Below are 13,492 nucleotides of genomic sequence, written 5' to 3'. Positions count from 1 at the left end.
AAGCAACTTGTGATTTGTATTCAGAAACACCCCCTGCCACCAAAAAATTAGAACATGCGTGTTAGTTTTTAAACATGGGATTTTGACAGATCAGTTTGCTGGGTCCAGGTCTCATTTGAAGCAAAGAATCACAAAGGTGCTCAGCAATGGGAGTAAATTAGTGTAGTTTTATTTCCACCCGTGTGGCCACGTTTCAACCCTATTGATGGCTTGGTCTTGGTCTTCCAGACAGACCAGCAGCAGCAGAGCCCCGTACAAAACGTGTATTAACCCCTAAAATTGAAGGGGTTAACGCTGCACTGTAGCTCTCATGGTGCGATCAGGCAGCAGGGGAATGTTGTGGCATGTCCCCGCACTTGTGTGGGGAGTCAATCAACACACAACCACCTTCCCTGAAGCTGGTTTACCGGCGATTGCGTTTTGAGCCTGCGGAATCACTCCTGTGCTTCACAGGACCGCTGAGCCCACTTGGGCATGGCGTACCTGGTACGTCACAAGTTAATTTAGCTGCTTCTGTATCCAATTCGCCCACAATACCTGGTATACTATTCCTGTATTTCTCTAGTGTTACTCTGTATGTGTGATTCAAATTTTGTTATAAACTTATCATACCCTTCCCTATTCCTAAGCCTTGATTTGGTTTTTAATACCAAAGTGGCAATCCCTTAAGTGTACAGTAATTGCGTGTTTTCTTGACAAAATTCATCTTCTACGGTACAGATTACCTTTGTATTAGTACATTATGTTAAAAAAAGTTATTTCAAGCATTGGTATAACTTAACTATTTATGTACCGTAGATTCATGGGATCCATCCGGTCTTTACTCCTCTTTGTGCTCCCGTACCGAACCCCCACCCCCAATGCCCCGTGTGCAGCGGAGCATCAACATGGTGAGGCAATGACTGTGGCTGTCCTTATAACTAGTCCTCTTTATATATTAGTAAGGGATTGTAGTAACCTTCGCTTCTTACCTACTAAGGGCAATTCTGTCACCCACTCCCTGTTGAGCCCAAGTGCACCCTCTTCAGCACTCAGCGATCGTGGTTTCTTCTCGCCTTCATCCTCAGGAGCTGGAATATCCTTGGGTGAGCTAGGTTGAAAATAATAGTTGTTCTGCTTGGTACCATACCTTCTACAGCTGTGTTTGTGAAATAGCATCTTATGTTAATGTTAACGTTAATGCGTCATTCTACTGTTTCCACTCAGGGTTATCTCGTGGACCAAGTCCTGTCATTCTAGGATCTCAGGAGTCTCTCCCCCTGGCTGCAGCTTTTACAGAATACGTACATGCTGTGTTTGAAGGGGGACATTTAGAAGGGTGAGTAGGGGAGGGTTCTGCATGGCTGTCGGGTGTCCTGTGGCATCTCATTTCTCCATTTTCTTTGTTAGTATAGACATGGATTATTTTCTTTATTACCCAGTCCTGCAGTAACCAGTACTAGGTATTAAAATAGTAATTACTAGGCTTGTGCATTCGTATTCGGGCGAACATGAAAACGAACACGAAGAGTACGTTTTCGTTGTTCGCCACGAAGAAGCTAAGATAGCGGCGGTAAAACGTACACGAAGACGCACAAAACGAAGAATCTTCGTCTACTAATCTCCCTGGTCCCTTCCCTATCTAGCCTACCTTATCTCTGCAGCATCGCAGGGGTTGACGGAAGTGGAAATCCATAGGTTCGCAGTCAGGGGTTAAGGGGCCGTGCAAACTACTCTATTGGTCGCCGGCAGGGTCCTCCTCTGGCATCAACCAATTTCAATCGGTACACTGTGATGTTAGAAAGTTTTACTTAATGTTAGGAAGATTGACTTTACTGAGGGGATGGGTGATTTTCTTATCTTTCCACCTCTATTATAAGCTGTTTTGTTTGAGATTTATTAAAGGTTTAGTTTCTCCTCTAGACACTAAGCTCATTTGAGCAGGGCCCTGCTCACCTGTTGTCTCTGTTAGTCAATTTGTTATTTTACATACTACTTGTTATGTCCTGTCTACCCGTTGTACAGCGCTACGGAATTTGATGGCACTATATAAAACAAATAATAATCTGAGGTAGGATTGTTTTGTGTATAGATATCTCTGGCATTGCAATGGTATAGCCATGTATTTTTGCTGTGTGTAACCTCTTGCATCCTGGCTCTGATTGTTTCCTGGGGAGGTTGTAATTGCTAATACTTGATAAGCAGCGCCTGTTTGATTTATTTGGACCTCATGCTTAACACCTTGAACCGTAAACACATGGGCACATTATCAAAATTTAAGCCTATCTGACCCCAATAAAAATACCTTGTAATAAACTGGCAACCATCCCAGAAAATGCGAGAAGGACTTGCCTACTTGCAGGTAAACAAATCCTATCAAAATGTTTCCATTAGTTTTAGTTTGTTTCCCTGGGGCCCTCTTCGTTATTGGAGATTTTTACAAATGCTCGAAATTGGTAAAAATGATGTTCTTACGAATCCGAATGCACAAGCCTTAATACCAATTCCTTGAATTCTCTGAAACGTTTGTTGTTGCACATCCTAGCTTTAGAGGCAACAACCAAGGGAAACCAGAAAGTAAGACAGAAGTCTTATTTTTTTTATCCCAAATAACTGAAGAATGCATGTGCTGATTTGAAAAGTGATTTGGAGCCCGTGCAGAATGACATTTGGTGACAAGATTGTTTACGTAAGTTGGGTCATGTGAAAAGAGTTGTTGTTGGTAAGAAAACGTTGGACAGCGCTGTGTTTGAAGCACAAATATATCAGACGTTGCAGCATTTTATTATTTTGTATCTGAAACACTCTAATCCCTTCTTTCCAGTTCTGGTGTGCGGATTTCTGGAGAACTCACAATGTCCTTTCCAGGAGGAATACTTCGTGTGCTTGGAAGCCCCACTCCACCTCCTGTACTCAGCTTCCGATTGGTCCACACATCACATGTGGAGCTCTTCACTCCTAACACTGATCTACTATACAGGTGAGAGGAAATGTTTAAGCATCTGTAGCAGGCTGTCAGATGTAATATATAGTATTTTTGTTATCGAACATGTTATCTAATATATTTTAAACATACATTTTAATGGCAGATAAGAAGTATTCGGCCCATTTAGTCTGCATGTATTTCCTGCTGTAAAAACTTAAACCTTACTCAGTCCTTGGTCTTGTCTTAGATTCAGGATAGCCATATGCCTGTTCCATGTATGTTTAAATTTCCTCACTGTATTAGCCTCTACCACTTCTGCTGGGACACAGTTACACTTATCTACCACTCTCTCAGTAAGTAAAAACTTCCTTAAAGATTTTATGTGATTAGTAAATAAGGCCTGGATTTAATAACATAATTTGAAATTTGCTTTAATTTTGAGTTAATCTGAGTGAAACTCATAAGATTCGTGATCGGTAAATAATTTCTGGTTCTATTCATCCCACAGTGATTTATCTCAGAATGACCCTAACTGTAGAGACTTCTGGCTAAATATGCCAAGATTAACCTCTCATCTTCAGAACCTAGCTGAGCATAACACAGCTCCTTACTACAATGTCATGCTGCTCAAGTACCAGGTGTGTAATTTGTTCTTTTTGGCTAAATTAAAGGTTTCTGTCTTCACGGCTTCACCCAGTTCCCTCTGATATTTCAGGTGTTTAAGGCAGGTGTTCCTGCTGCACCCCTACAGCTTTCAACTTCCTGGATCTGTAGTCCCTCATCCACAGAGTTTAGTTTGGAGTACAAGCAGAACATGGCAGACCTATGTGACCTTCACTTTATGCTGCCCCTGGAAGAACCCTTGTCCAATCTTCAGTTTGACCCTCCAGCTCGCTGGTAGGTAATATCTTCCTTTACCATCCCCAGTAACATAGACTCTTCAACTCTTCACTGACTGTAGCGTCAAGGAGCTCATTGTTCTGTCCTGTATTGCTTGACATTTCTGGGTGGAAACCTTTTTGAAAAGTCCCTCCTCAAAGGAACTGTGTGGTACTGACTTATTTTAAGGGTTTCTTTTGCAGGACACACAAATATTTTAGGTCTTATAGGCAAGCGTAATGCATCTTATGGCTCAAGAAAATATCAGTCATGAATCAGGAAAGGACCCATCCACTTCCCCTGAGGAATCCTTGCTCGCTGGCAGGATTGGCAGGCAGCCTCAGGACCTTAGCAGTACCCTTACTGTGTGAGCCAGATGCCATTAGAGGAAATGAAGATGAGACTTTCTAATGACCTCGTCTGTGGTAGTTGTGGGATTGAGTGTCTGTAAGCAATGTGATTTGCATTATTGTGAACAATGAATTTGTAAGTCTGTGAGCGATATGAGTTGCGCGTCTGTGGGATTTTTTTCATTAAAGGGAGTTGCGGCATGTTTCTCCAGCCTGAAGTGCTGAGCTGGACCTGCATAACGCAATGTGTGAAGAGACTGATGAAGACTCATTGATTTAACTATACTATAGACAGAGCAATCCAAACTCTCCCTATAGCTCACTGAGTTTGGAACTTCATAAAGTATAGTAAAGCCAACTCTCCTAAAAACTATCCTCACAACTCTCCAACTGTAAGCTTATGTGTTCTGTAACTAACCATGGCTGAAAGTTAAATGGAGAATTATATAGTGTACCAATTGAATTTACAAATATGCAGTCCCTTAAAATAGAGTTGAGAGTTTTTGTCTGTTCTTGTTGCGGCCGCCGTCGCGTCTTACCTGCAGGATCCCCGGGAAGGACACGCAGCTCCATTGTGAGGCTTTAGTCCAGGCCTCGTAGGACTGACACGCGTACGTACCGTGCACGCACGCCTACTAGTGGTAAGACGCACGCACGGAACAAAACATGTAAACAGGGAGTAGGATAAATCACAGAATGAAACGTGTACACCTACTCCCTCTACAGGGAGTAGGAGAAATTACAGGATCCGAAATTCTCCGGATGCAAGTAGGGGCTGGTTGTTTGGGATGTTTTTTATGGAACACCTTTACAAGAGCAGGAGCATGGAGATGAGAAGCAGGTTCTCAAGAAAGTTCTTCAGGTCCATATCCCTTCCAATGAACCAAGTATTCTAAACGACGTCTCCGAAGTCTAGAGTTTACGATCTCCTGTACCTCATATTCTTCTTCACCATCCACTAGAATAGGGTCAGGTGGAGGAGTATGGGGAAGTATGGGAGCTGACCAAGTTTTGAGTAGAGAGATGTGGAAGACCGGGTGGATGCGACTTGAGGCTGGTAAACGAAGGCAAACTGTTACAGGGTTGACAATCTCTGTCACAACGTAAGGACCGGCGTATTTAGGACCAAGCTTCTTACTGGGACACGAGAGACGATTGGTAGTGGATAACCAGACTTTGCCACCTATGGAATAGATGGGATTCGGCCGTCAATGTTTAAGCAGATTGTGCTTTACGAAGAGTAGTCTGTAATAATGTAAATTCAGTCGTTAATTGTCGTAGACGTTCAGCCGTAGAAGGGACAGGACAGTTTATCCGATGGCTGTCGGGTGGTAGCCAAAATATGCATAGAAGGGAGAACGACCCGTAGTTCTGTGTACTTGATTGTTATAAACAAATTCAGCTAGGGGCAGCAAAGGGATCCAATCATCTTGTAAATGAGAAATATAACATCTAAGGTATTGTTCTAAGGTTTGATTTGTACGCTCTGTCTGTCCATTGGTTTGTGGGTGGAAAGCAGAGGAGAGGTTACATTGAATCTTTAAGCCTTGGCAAAAGGTTTTTCAGCAGCGTGAGGTAAATTGCACCCCTCTATCGGACAAAATCGAGTTGGGGATTCCATGAAGTCGAAATATGTCTCTAATGAATAGTTGTGGTGTTTCACCTGTGGTAGATATTCCTGGACAAGGGATGAAATGTGCCATTTTTGTGAACCGGTCTACAACCACCATAATTACAGTGGTTTTGGGAAGGAGGTAAATCAACAATAAAGTTGACAGTGATATCCTCACATGGATGGGATGGTACAGGTAGAGGTTGGAGAAGCCCCATTGGCTTCTGATGTAACGTCTTGTTGAGAGCACAGACATCACATGCTTGTACATACGAGATAACATCGTTACGGAGTTTAGGCCACCAAAAAGAACAACAAGGTTTTCTGAATACCCCCATAACCTGCTGTGGAAAGATCATGTAGATGGAATAAAACCTTTGGTCGGAGAGCTTCCGGTACACATTCTTCTTTATAGAAAAGACCTTGTTTTGGGGTTAGTCCTTCAGGTATGACAGATTCTGCATCATATCCAGTTTTTACTTCTTCTAAAAGTGTAGCAAGAAAATGGCCAGAAGGTAGTATCGTCTCAGTAGTGTTTTGTGAAGGTGCTGCATCTTCATACAGTCTGGACAAGGCGTCTGCTTTACCACTTTTGGATCCTGGACGATATGTACATATCCCATCGTGCTTGTCTAGGACATAGACGTTTTGCGGATTTGAGATACTCCAAATTCTTATGACACAGGATGTAATTTCGCATCATGTCTTGATCTCTGAGATAGAACGGCCCCTACTGCGGTCTCAGAAGCGTCTACTTCTAATGTGAAGGGATGTACTGGGTCAGGAATGATTAGGATAGGTGCTGTGGTGAAACATTCCTTTAAATTCACAAAAGCTTGTTCGGCTTTGGATGTCCACTGAAAAGGAATGGTTTTCTTGGTAAGGAAAGTCATAGGCTGTACAATTTTAGAGAAGTCCCGGAAGAATCGTCGATAGAAATTGGCGAAACCCAAAAATTGTTGGAGTAGGCCAGTGAAAAATAGTCTCCACCTTTTTTTGATCCATCAGTATGTTACCAGATGATAGGATGTAACCTAGAAATTCAACAGACGTAGTTTCTATGTAGCATTTTTCAACCTTGGCGTACAGTTGGTGGTTCCGTAGTCTAGTGAGAACGAGTGACATGTGTTGTCTGTGTTCCTCCAGAGATGGAGAATAGATTAGGATGTTATCCAGATATATTATGACAAAGACATCCAACAAATCCCTGAATGGCATCTTCCGGAAATGTTGAAAAGTAGCTGGTGCATTACAGAGTCCGTCACGATCTCTGTCACAACGTAAGGACTGGCGTATTTAGGACCAAGCTTCTTACTGGGACACGAGAGACGATTGGTAGTTTATAACCAGACTTTGCCACCTATGGAATAGATGGGATTCGGCCGTCAATGTTTATGCAGATTGTGCTTTACGAAGAGTAGTCTGTAATAATGTAAATTCAGTCGTTAATTGTCGTAGAAGGGACAGGACAGTTTATCCGATGGCTGTCGGGTGGTAGCCGAAATTTGCATAGAAGGGAGAACGACCCGTAGTTCTGTGTACTTGATTGTTATAAACAAATTCAGCTAGGGGCAGCAAAGGGATCCAATCATCTTGTAAATGAGAAATATAACATCTAAGGTATTGTTCTATGGTTTGATTTGTACGCTCTGTCTGTCCATTGGTTTGTGGGTGGATAGCAGAGGAGAGGTTACATTGAATCTTTAAGCCTTGGCAAAAGGTTTTTCAGCAGCGTGAGGTAAATTGCACCCCTCTATCGGACAAAATCGAGTTGGGGATTCCATGAAGTCGAAATATGTCTCTAATGAATAGTTGTGGTGTTTCACCTGTGGTAGATATTCCTGGACAAGGGATGAAATGTGCCATTTTTGTGAACCGATCTACAACCACCATAATTACAGTGGTTTTGGGAAGGAGGTAAATCAACAATAAAGTTGACAGTGATATCCTCACATGGATGGGATGGTACAGGTAGAGGTTGGAAAAGCCCCATTGGCTTCTGATGTAACATCTTGTTGAGAGCACAGACATCACATGCTTGTACATACGAGATAACATCGTTACGGAGTTTAGGCCACCAAAAAGAACAACAAGGTTTTCTGAATACCTCCATAACCTGCTGTGGAAAGATCATGTAGATGGAATAAAACCTTTGGTCGGAGAGCTTCGGGTACACATTCTTCTGGTGCATTACAGAGTCCGTATGGCATAACTGTGTTTTCTTAATGTCCGTAACGGGAACGGAATGCTGTTTTTTCCACTCATCCCCCTCTCGTACGCGTACCAAATTACAGGCACCACGAAGGTCTAATTTGGAATAAATACGTGCTCCTTTAAGGCGATCCATCAATTCTGGAGTGAAGGGTAATGGATATCTATTTTTATGGTTATTTTGTTAAACTCCCGGTAATCCACAAAGGGTCGTAGGCCTCCATCTTTTTTCCCCACAAAAAATATCCTGGCCCCAGCAGAGGAGGTTGATGGCCGAATAAATTCTTTTTTCAGGTTCTCTGAGATGTATTCTTTAAGAGTCTTAAGTTCTGGTTCAGCCAATGGATATATACGACTGAAAGGCACTGTGGCTCCAGGGAGTAAATCAATAGGGCAATCATATGGACGATGAGAGGGAAGTGTGTCAGCCCCCTTTTTGCTGAACACAACAAAGGAGTGAAATGCCTTGGGTAATTTTTGTAAAGTCTCTTGGATGGTTAGGAGCATGAGGAGTTAGTACTCCTATCAGGGTACTGCTTGATCCTGCTTTACAACAGGTGTCTTGCCATTGTTTGGAGTGAAAGGATATTGTTCATGTGGACCAGTTGATAGAAGGGTTATGTTTACATAACCAAGAGAGTCCCAATATAAGCGGAAATAAAGGAGACTAGACTACGTCAAAAGATATGTGTTCGGTATGTATATTGCCGCAAACGAGAGAGGGATATTGTTTCATCGGTAACAGGACCAGATTGAATTTCTCTCCCTTCAACGAGCTGAATCAAAACAGGTTGTTTCTTTTGTTGTGAAGGTATGTTGTATTTCTTTACTAGAGTGGTATCCATAAAACAGCTACTGGCTCCGGAATCAACGATGGCATCAAAATCATGTCTTTCATGGCCCACTGTAGAGAAATTGGTATAGTCAGATGGGGGTGCTTATCCACCTAGAAATACAAAGTTATTGGACAAAAAAGGCTTACGTTTGAGTTACGGCTGCAACTATTATTTTCATAATCGATTAGTTGGCAGATTATTTTTTCAATTAATCGGATAAAAAGAATGTACATTTTTCATTTATTTAAAATAATTTAATAAACAAACAGGATTTTAAAAACAAGCAGCAGAATAAAAAAACTTTGATAAAATGCATTTTATTTCACAACCTGCCCCCCCCGTTATGCACATTTAAGCCCAGGCTTGCCACACTGCCTCCCAGATGTCACATACCCCAGATATGCAACATTGCCTCCTAAGATATGCCTTATACCCCCTGATACACCACTCTGTCCTCCCCTGATATGCCACATTATGACATATGCCTTATATACCCTATATGCCACACAAACCCCCAGATATGCCACTCCGCCCTCCCCACTTATGCCTTATATCCCCTATATGCCTCACACCCCCAGATATGCCACTCCGCCCTCCCCTTAAATGCATTATACCCCCAGATATGTCACTCCATAGTCCCCAGATATGCCGTATACCCCCAGATATGTCACTCCATCCTCCCCAGATATGCTGTATACCCCCAGATATCCCATAGTGCCATCATAGATTCACAGACTCGTTCTCATCACACTGACACAATACTTTTATAAATCAATACAAGGTTAATTTTCACTGCCCCCAGGATTTATATTCCCCTTAGTTTGCCCCCCCCTTTACTTCTAACCGCACCTTAAGTTAACCTTATTAAATTAATTAAATTAACCCTCAGTCCTCGGCATTAAATTAACCCTCATCAACCACAACTGCCCCTAGATTAACCCTAAACACCCCGTTAGCCATAGCTGCCCCTAAATTAACCCCCAGATCCCCTAACTTTCAGCAGCCCAAATATTAATTTTATACTCAGATGAGTGTCTTTGCCATGTGGGACTGGGAGAAAGGAAGGGGCAAGACCAGTTGTCAGGGTTACTGCAGGGAGGGCCTGGTAAGTAGTAACTGCTGCTGTGAGTCACACTGAGTGAAATGGATTATAAAACGAGGGGTGATTTTCAGTGCATTTGCTCTGAAAAAAACCCTCATTTTATAATCGATAAAAATGTATTCAACTAATCGAAAATGAAATTCGTTGGCAACAATTTTCATTATCTATTTTATCAATTAGTTGTTGCAGCCCTAGTTTGGGTTTGGCGGTTTGTGCTGCACAGTCTTTTACCATATGTCCGGCTTGACCGCAGTATAGACAAAGGTTAAGGCGTCTACGCCTTTTCAGGTGCAGAGAGGGGCCCACGGATAAGCCCAAATTGCATTGGTTAGTCTCAACCAGGACTAGAGGATGAATGGGTCTAGGAGTGGGTTTGGTTGGAAAGTATGATGTATGTGTTCTTTCCAACCGCCTCTCTCTGAATTGACGATCCATACGAATGACCAGGCCAATGGTCTCTTCTAATGACTCGGGGGTGCCGACCCTGGCGAGTTCGTCTTTGAGTGTTTCAGACAGACCTAAACGGAACTGGTCTAATAGAGCAGGTTCATTCCAAGTGGTGTCTGTAGCAATACTGCAAAATTCTGTGACATACCCTTCCACAGGACGTCGGCCTTGTCGTAAGGAGGATTCAGCAGATTTTTTTGTGCGGGTCATCATACAGTTCCGCCATAGCCGTGCTAAAGGAAGCCCAGGAATTTAAGACAGGACGCTGGGTAAGAAGAAGGAGGTGGTTGGCCCAAGTCATAGGTTCGCCTGCTAACAGGGTAATAGTCGTACGTACTTTTACAAAATCAGACTGGCAAGTACGTGGTTTGAGGACAGATAACAGTTCACAAGAAGTGATGAAAGAACGGAATTGTTTACCATCACCATTGAACCTTTCAGGGAGCTTTATCTGTGGTTCAGATATATTGCTCCAGGAAGTTCCGGAGGCCTAGTAGGAGGTGTAGAGGAGGACGCGGTAGCACCAACTAACTGGTGTAGAACGTAAGTCCCGAATCTGGGCCTGAAAGTTAGTTTGCTCTGTTTGGATATCTCTAACAGTCTGTGCGAGTACAGACATCTGTTGCGTCAGAGCCGAGAGTACATCAGCCATTCCTGAGGGATCCATGACGTGGCTGGGTTATTCTGTCAGGCTAGAAGGTTTTTAGGAAGTGGATACCCAAAGCAGGAACAATCTGTGGGTTCAGAATGAAGACACAGGTTTGAGAAAGCGGTGATAATCTCGTAAATGATAAGCAGGCACAGGTCAAGGCAGGCGGCGACAATCTCATCTACGGTAAACAGGCACGGGTCAAGGCAGGCGGCGACAATCTCATCAACGGTAAACAGGCACGGGTCAAGGCAGGCGGCGACAATCTCATCAACGGTAAACAGGCACGGGTCAAGGCAGGCAGCAAACGCTCAAAGTCTTTAGTACCATTTCCCAAAAAATAAAAATGGTTAAAAAAATAACGTAAAAATAGTTTCCCCACTGATGTCACAATCGGGGGAACCTGAAAGGCCAAAAAAGTGTGTGTGTATATGTATATAATATAAACAATATTTTTATGAGCAAGTCCTAAAATAAGCGCTTTATCATAAAACAATTGTCGCATGGAAAGAGTTAAAATAATGGCATGTTAACTGCCCATGGGGTGTCTACTGAACACATATAAGGGTGTTGTGTGACAGTGATATATACCAGGACCTGTTAATTCATCCCTGAATAAAATGTGTGTGGGGAAAAAACACAAAAAAATGACTACCACAAAGTTTGACAAAGACTGCTGATATAATTAGTGCATGGAAAAAGTTAAAATACTAGTATTTGAAATACCCTGGGGTGTCAAAAATATATGGTTTGATGGGGTAAATTGGCCAGCTTCAAAAATACCCAAAATAGCACATGGGGGAAGAATTACCAGATTTGGAAAAAAAAATGGTTTTGAAATAGCAAAACACTACTTGTACTTATTGTACCATAACGTGCAGAAAAAAACTCATGAAAACATTGGGTATTTCTAAACTCGGGACAAATAGTAGAATCTATTCAGCAGGTTTTTTGATTAGCTTTTATAGATGAGTAAAAGATTTTTCAAGTAAAAGTCAGAAAAACTCCCTTTTTTTTTCTCACTTTTTCACCATATTTTATACTTATTTTTTTTTTTATAGTAAATATGATACAATCAAAATGACATCTAAAGAAAGCCATCCTTGTCCTGAAAAAAACAATATGACTTGCCTTGATGGGTACAAAAATAAAATCAGCCATTGTCACAAAGGGGTTAAAGCGGTTGTCTTGATCTGCCACTGATCTTCAACATCTATGTACAAGTGTTGCTATTTCTTCCACTGAATGTCCGACAAAATACATTTACAATCACGTTCCCATTTCTTACATAAGGCTTAGATTCCACCTCTAAAGCGGAAATGATTGAGCATCCTGTACATTTCAATAATCGTAATAAATATTGCGTGAGCATTCTCAGGAATTGGTTGAACAGGGTCTTAACATAATGTGGTAGCTGTATATAATTATATTTCTGTATATTATAAGATGGTTTATCTCCCCCAATATTCTCTAAAGGTATTATATCATCCTCCTGCATGACATGTCCCAGTCTAGGGTATCTAGTCTCAAGAGAGACCAGACCTCCCAGGCTGGGAGATGACACTCCTTGCGGGAAGTCTACATTAAATGTCTCCTTCCGTATTTTTATTGTAGGTAGAACTGTAGGGTGGCACTTTTTCTCTATTATTCTCTGTGATGGAGATACCCAAGCAGAAGTTGGAATACTGCGAGGCCCCCCTGCTCAAGTGTGACCCATTGTTTTAAGACAGGCGAGACCACTCTACTGGCAAGGCCAGCCCTCCTAGATGTTTCAGTCCTATCAGGTATCCATGCTCACAAATACGCACGCACACGCACATACACAGTACACATCCATGCTCACATACACACTTAATTGAGCGATCGCTTAGAACTCTCATCCACAGCGGAAAAGATCAGAGGTTGGTTGATCTGTTATCTAGTATTGGAGTCACAAAATTTAGGGACATCTGGTGATATATATATATATATATATATATATATATATATATATATATATATATATATATATATATATATATATATATATATATATATATATATATATATATATATATATATATATATATATATATATATTTGGACCTCCTTTTTTTTTTTTACTCAGACGTTTAATGGGAATCCCCAACTAAATGGAATATCTGCTTTTTTTCATGCAACTTCTTACTTGCCTGAAGGGTAGCCCATGATACTTCTGGAAAGGATGTGGATATTCATATCGTGGAACTATATATTCCTCTGCATTCTGTACTGGTGGTGTTCCACAAAGCCCCTGAGGAAGTTAAGTTTTAATGAAACGCGTAGGGCGGAAACTGCACCACTGCATATATTGAATATTAATTTATTATTAATTTACGCTGAGTTACCGGGAGGAGAGTCTCAAAAAAATAGTGACTTGCTGCACCTTTTTACCGCACTCTGGAACAGAGGTGAATGCCTGAGCACTGCACTACTTCCAGAAGAGCACTTTATCTTACGGAGGTGTCCCGTAACCCTAATTT

General features: G+C 41.8%; 1 protein-coding gene and 1 long non-coding RNA gene across 2 annotated transcripts in view; one reads left to right on the top strand and one right to left on the bottom strand.

Moving 5' to 3' along the window:
- Positions 1-13,492, bottom strand: part of LOC128492003 (uncharacterized) — a 108,813-nt gene that overhangs the window by 37,962 nt on the left and 57,359 nt on the right. The window lies entirely within an intron of this gene.
- The window catches only part of FCHO1 (FCH and mu domain containing endocytic adaptor 1), a 77,202-nt gene that overhangs the window by 53,175 nt on the left and 10,535 nt on the right, over positions 1-13,492 (top strand). The window contains exons 21-26 of the mRNA XM_053464406.1: positions 799-890; positions 980-1,085; positions 1,207-1,318; positions 2,804-2,959; positions 3,414-3,543; positions 3,621-3,802. Of these exons, the coding sequence (XP_053320381.1) occupies positions 799-890; positions 980-1,085; positions 1,207-1,318; positions 2,804-2,959; positions 3,414-3,543; positions 3,621-3,802 (778 nt within the window). The remainder of the gene's footprint in view (positions 1-798; positions 891-979; positions 1,086-1,206; positions 1,319-2,803; positions 2,960-3,413; positions 3,544-3,620; positions 3,803-13,492) is intronic.

Source organism: Spea bombifrons, chromosome 1 (assembly GCF_027358695.1).
Source record: "Spea bombifrons isolate aSpeBom1 chromosome 1, aSpeBom1.2.pri, whole genome shotgun sequence".
NCBI lineage: Eukaryota > Metazoa > Chordata > Amphibia > Anura > Pelobatidae > Spea > Spea bombifrons.
The sequence above is the reverse complement of the archived record's forward strand: the minus strand, read 5'-3'. Positions and strand labels throughout refer to the sequence as shown.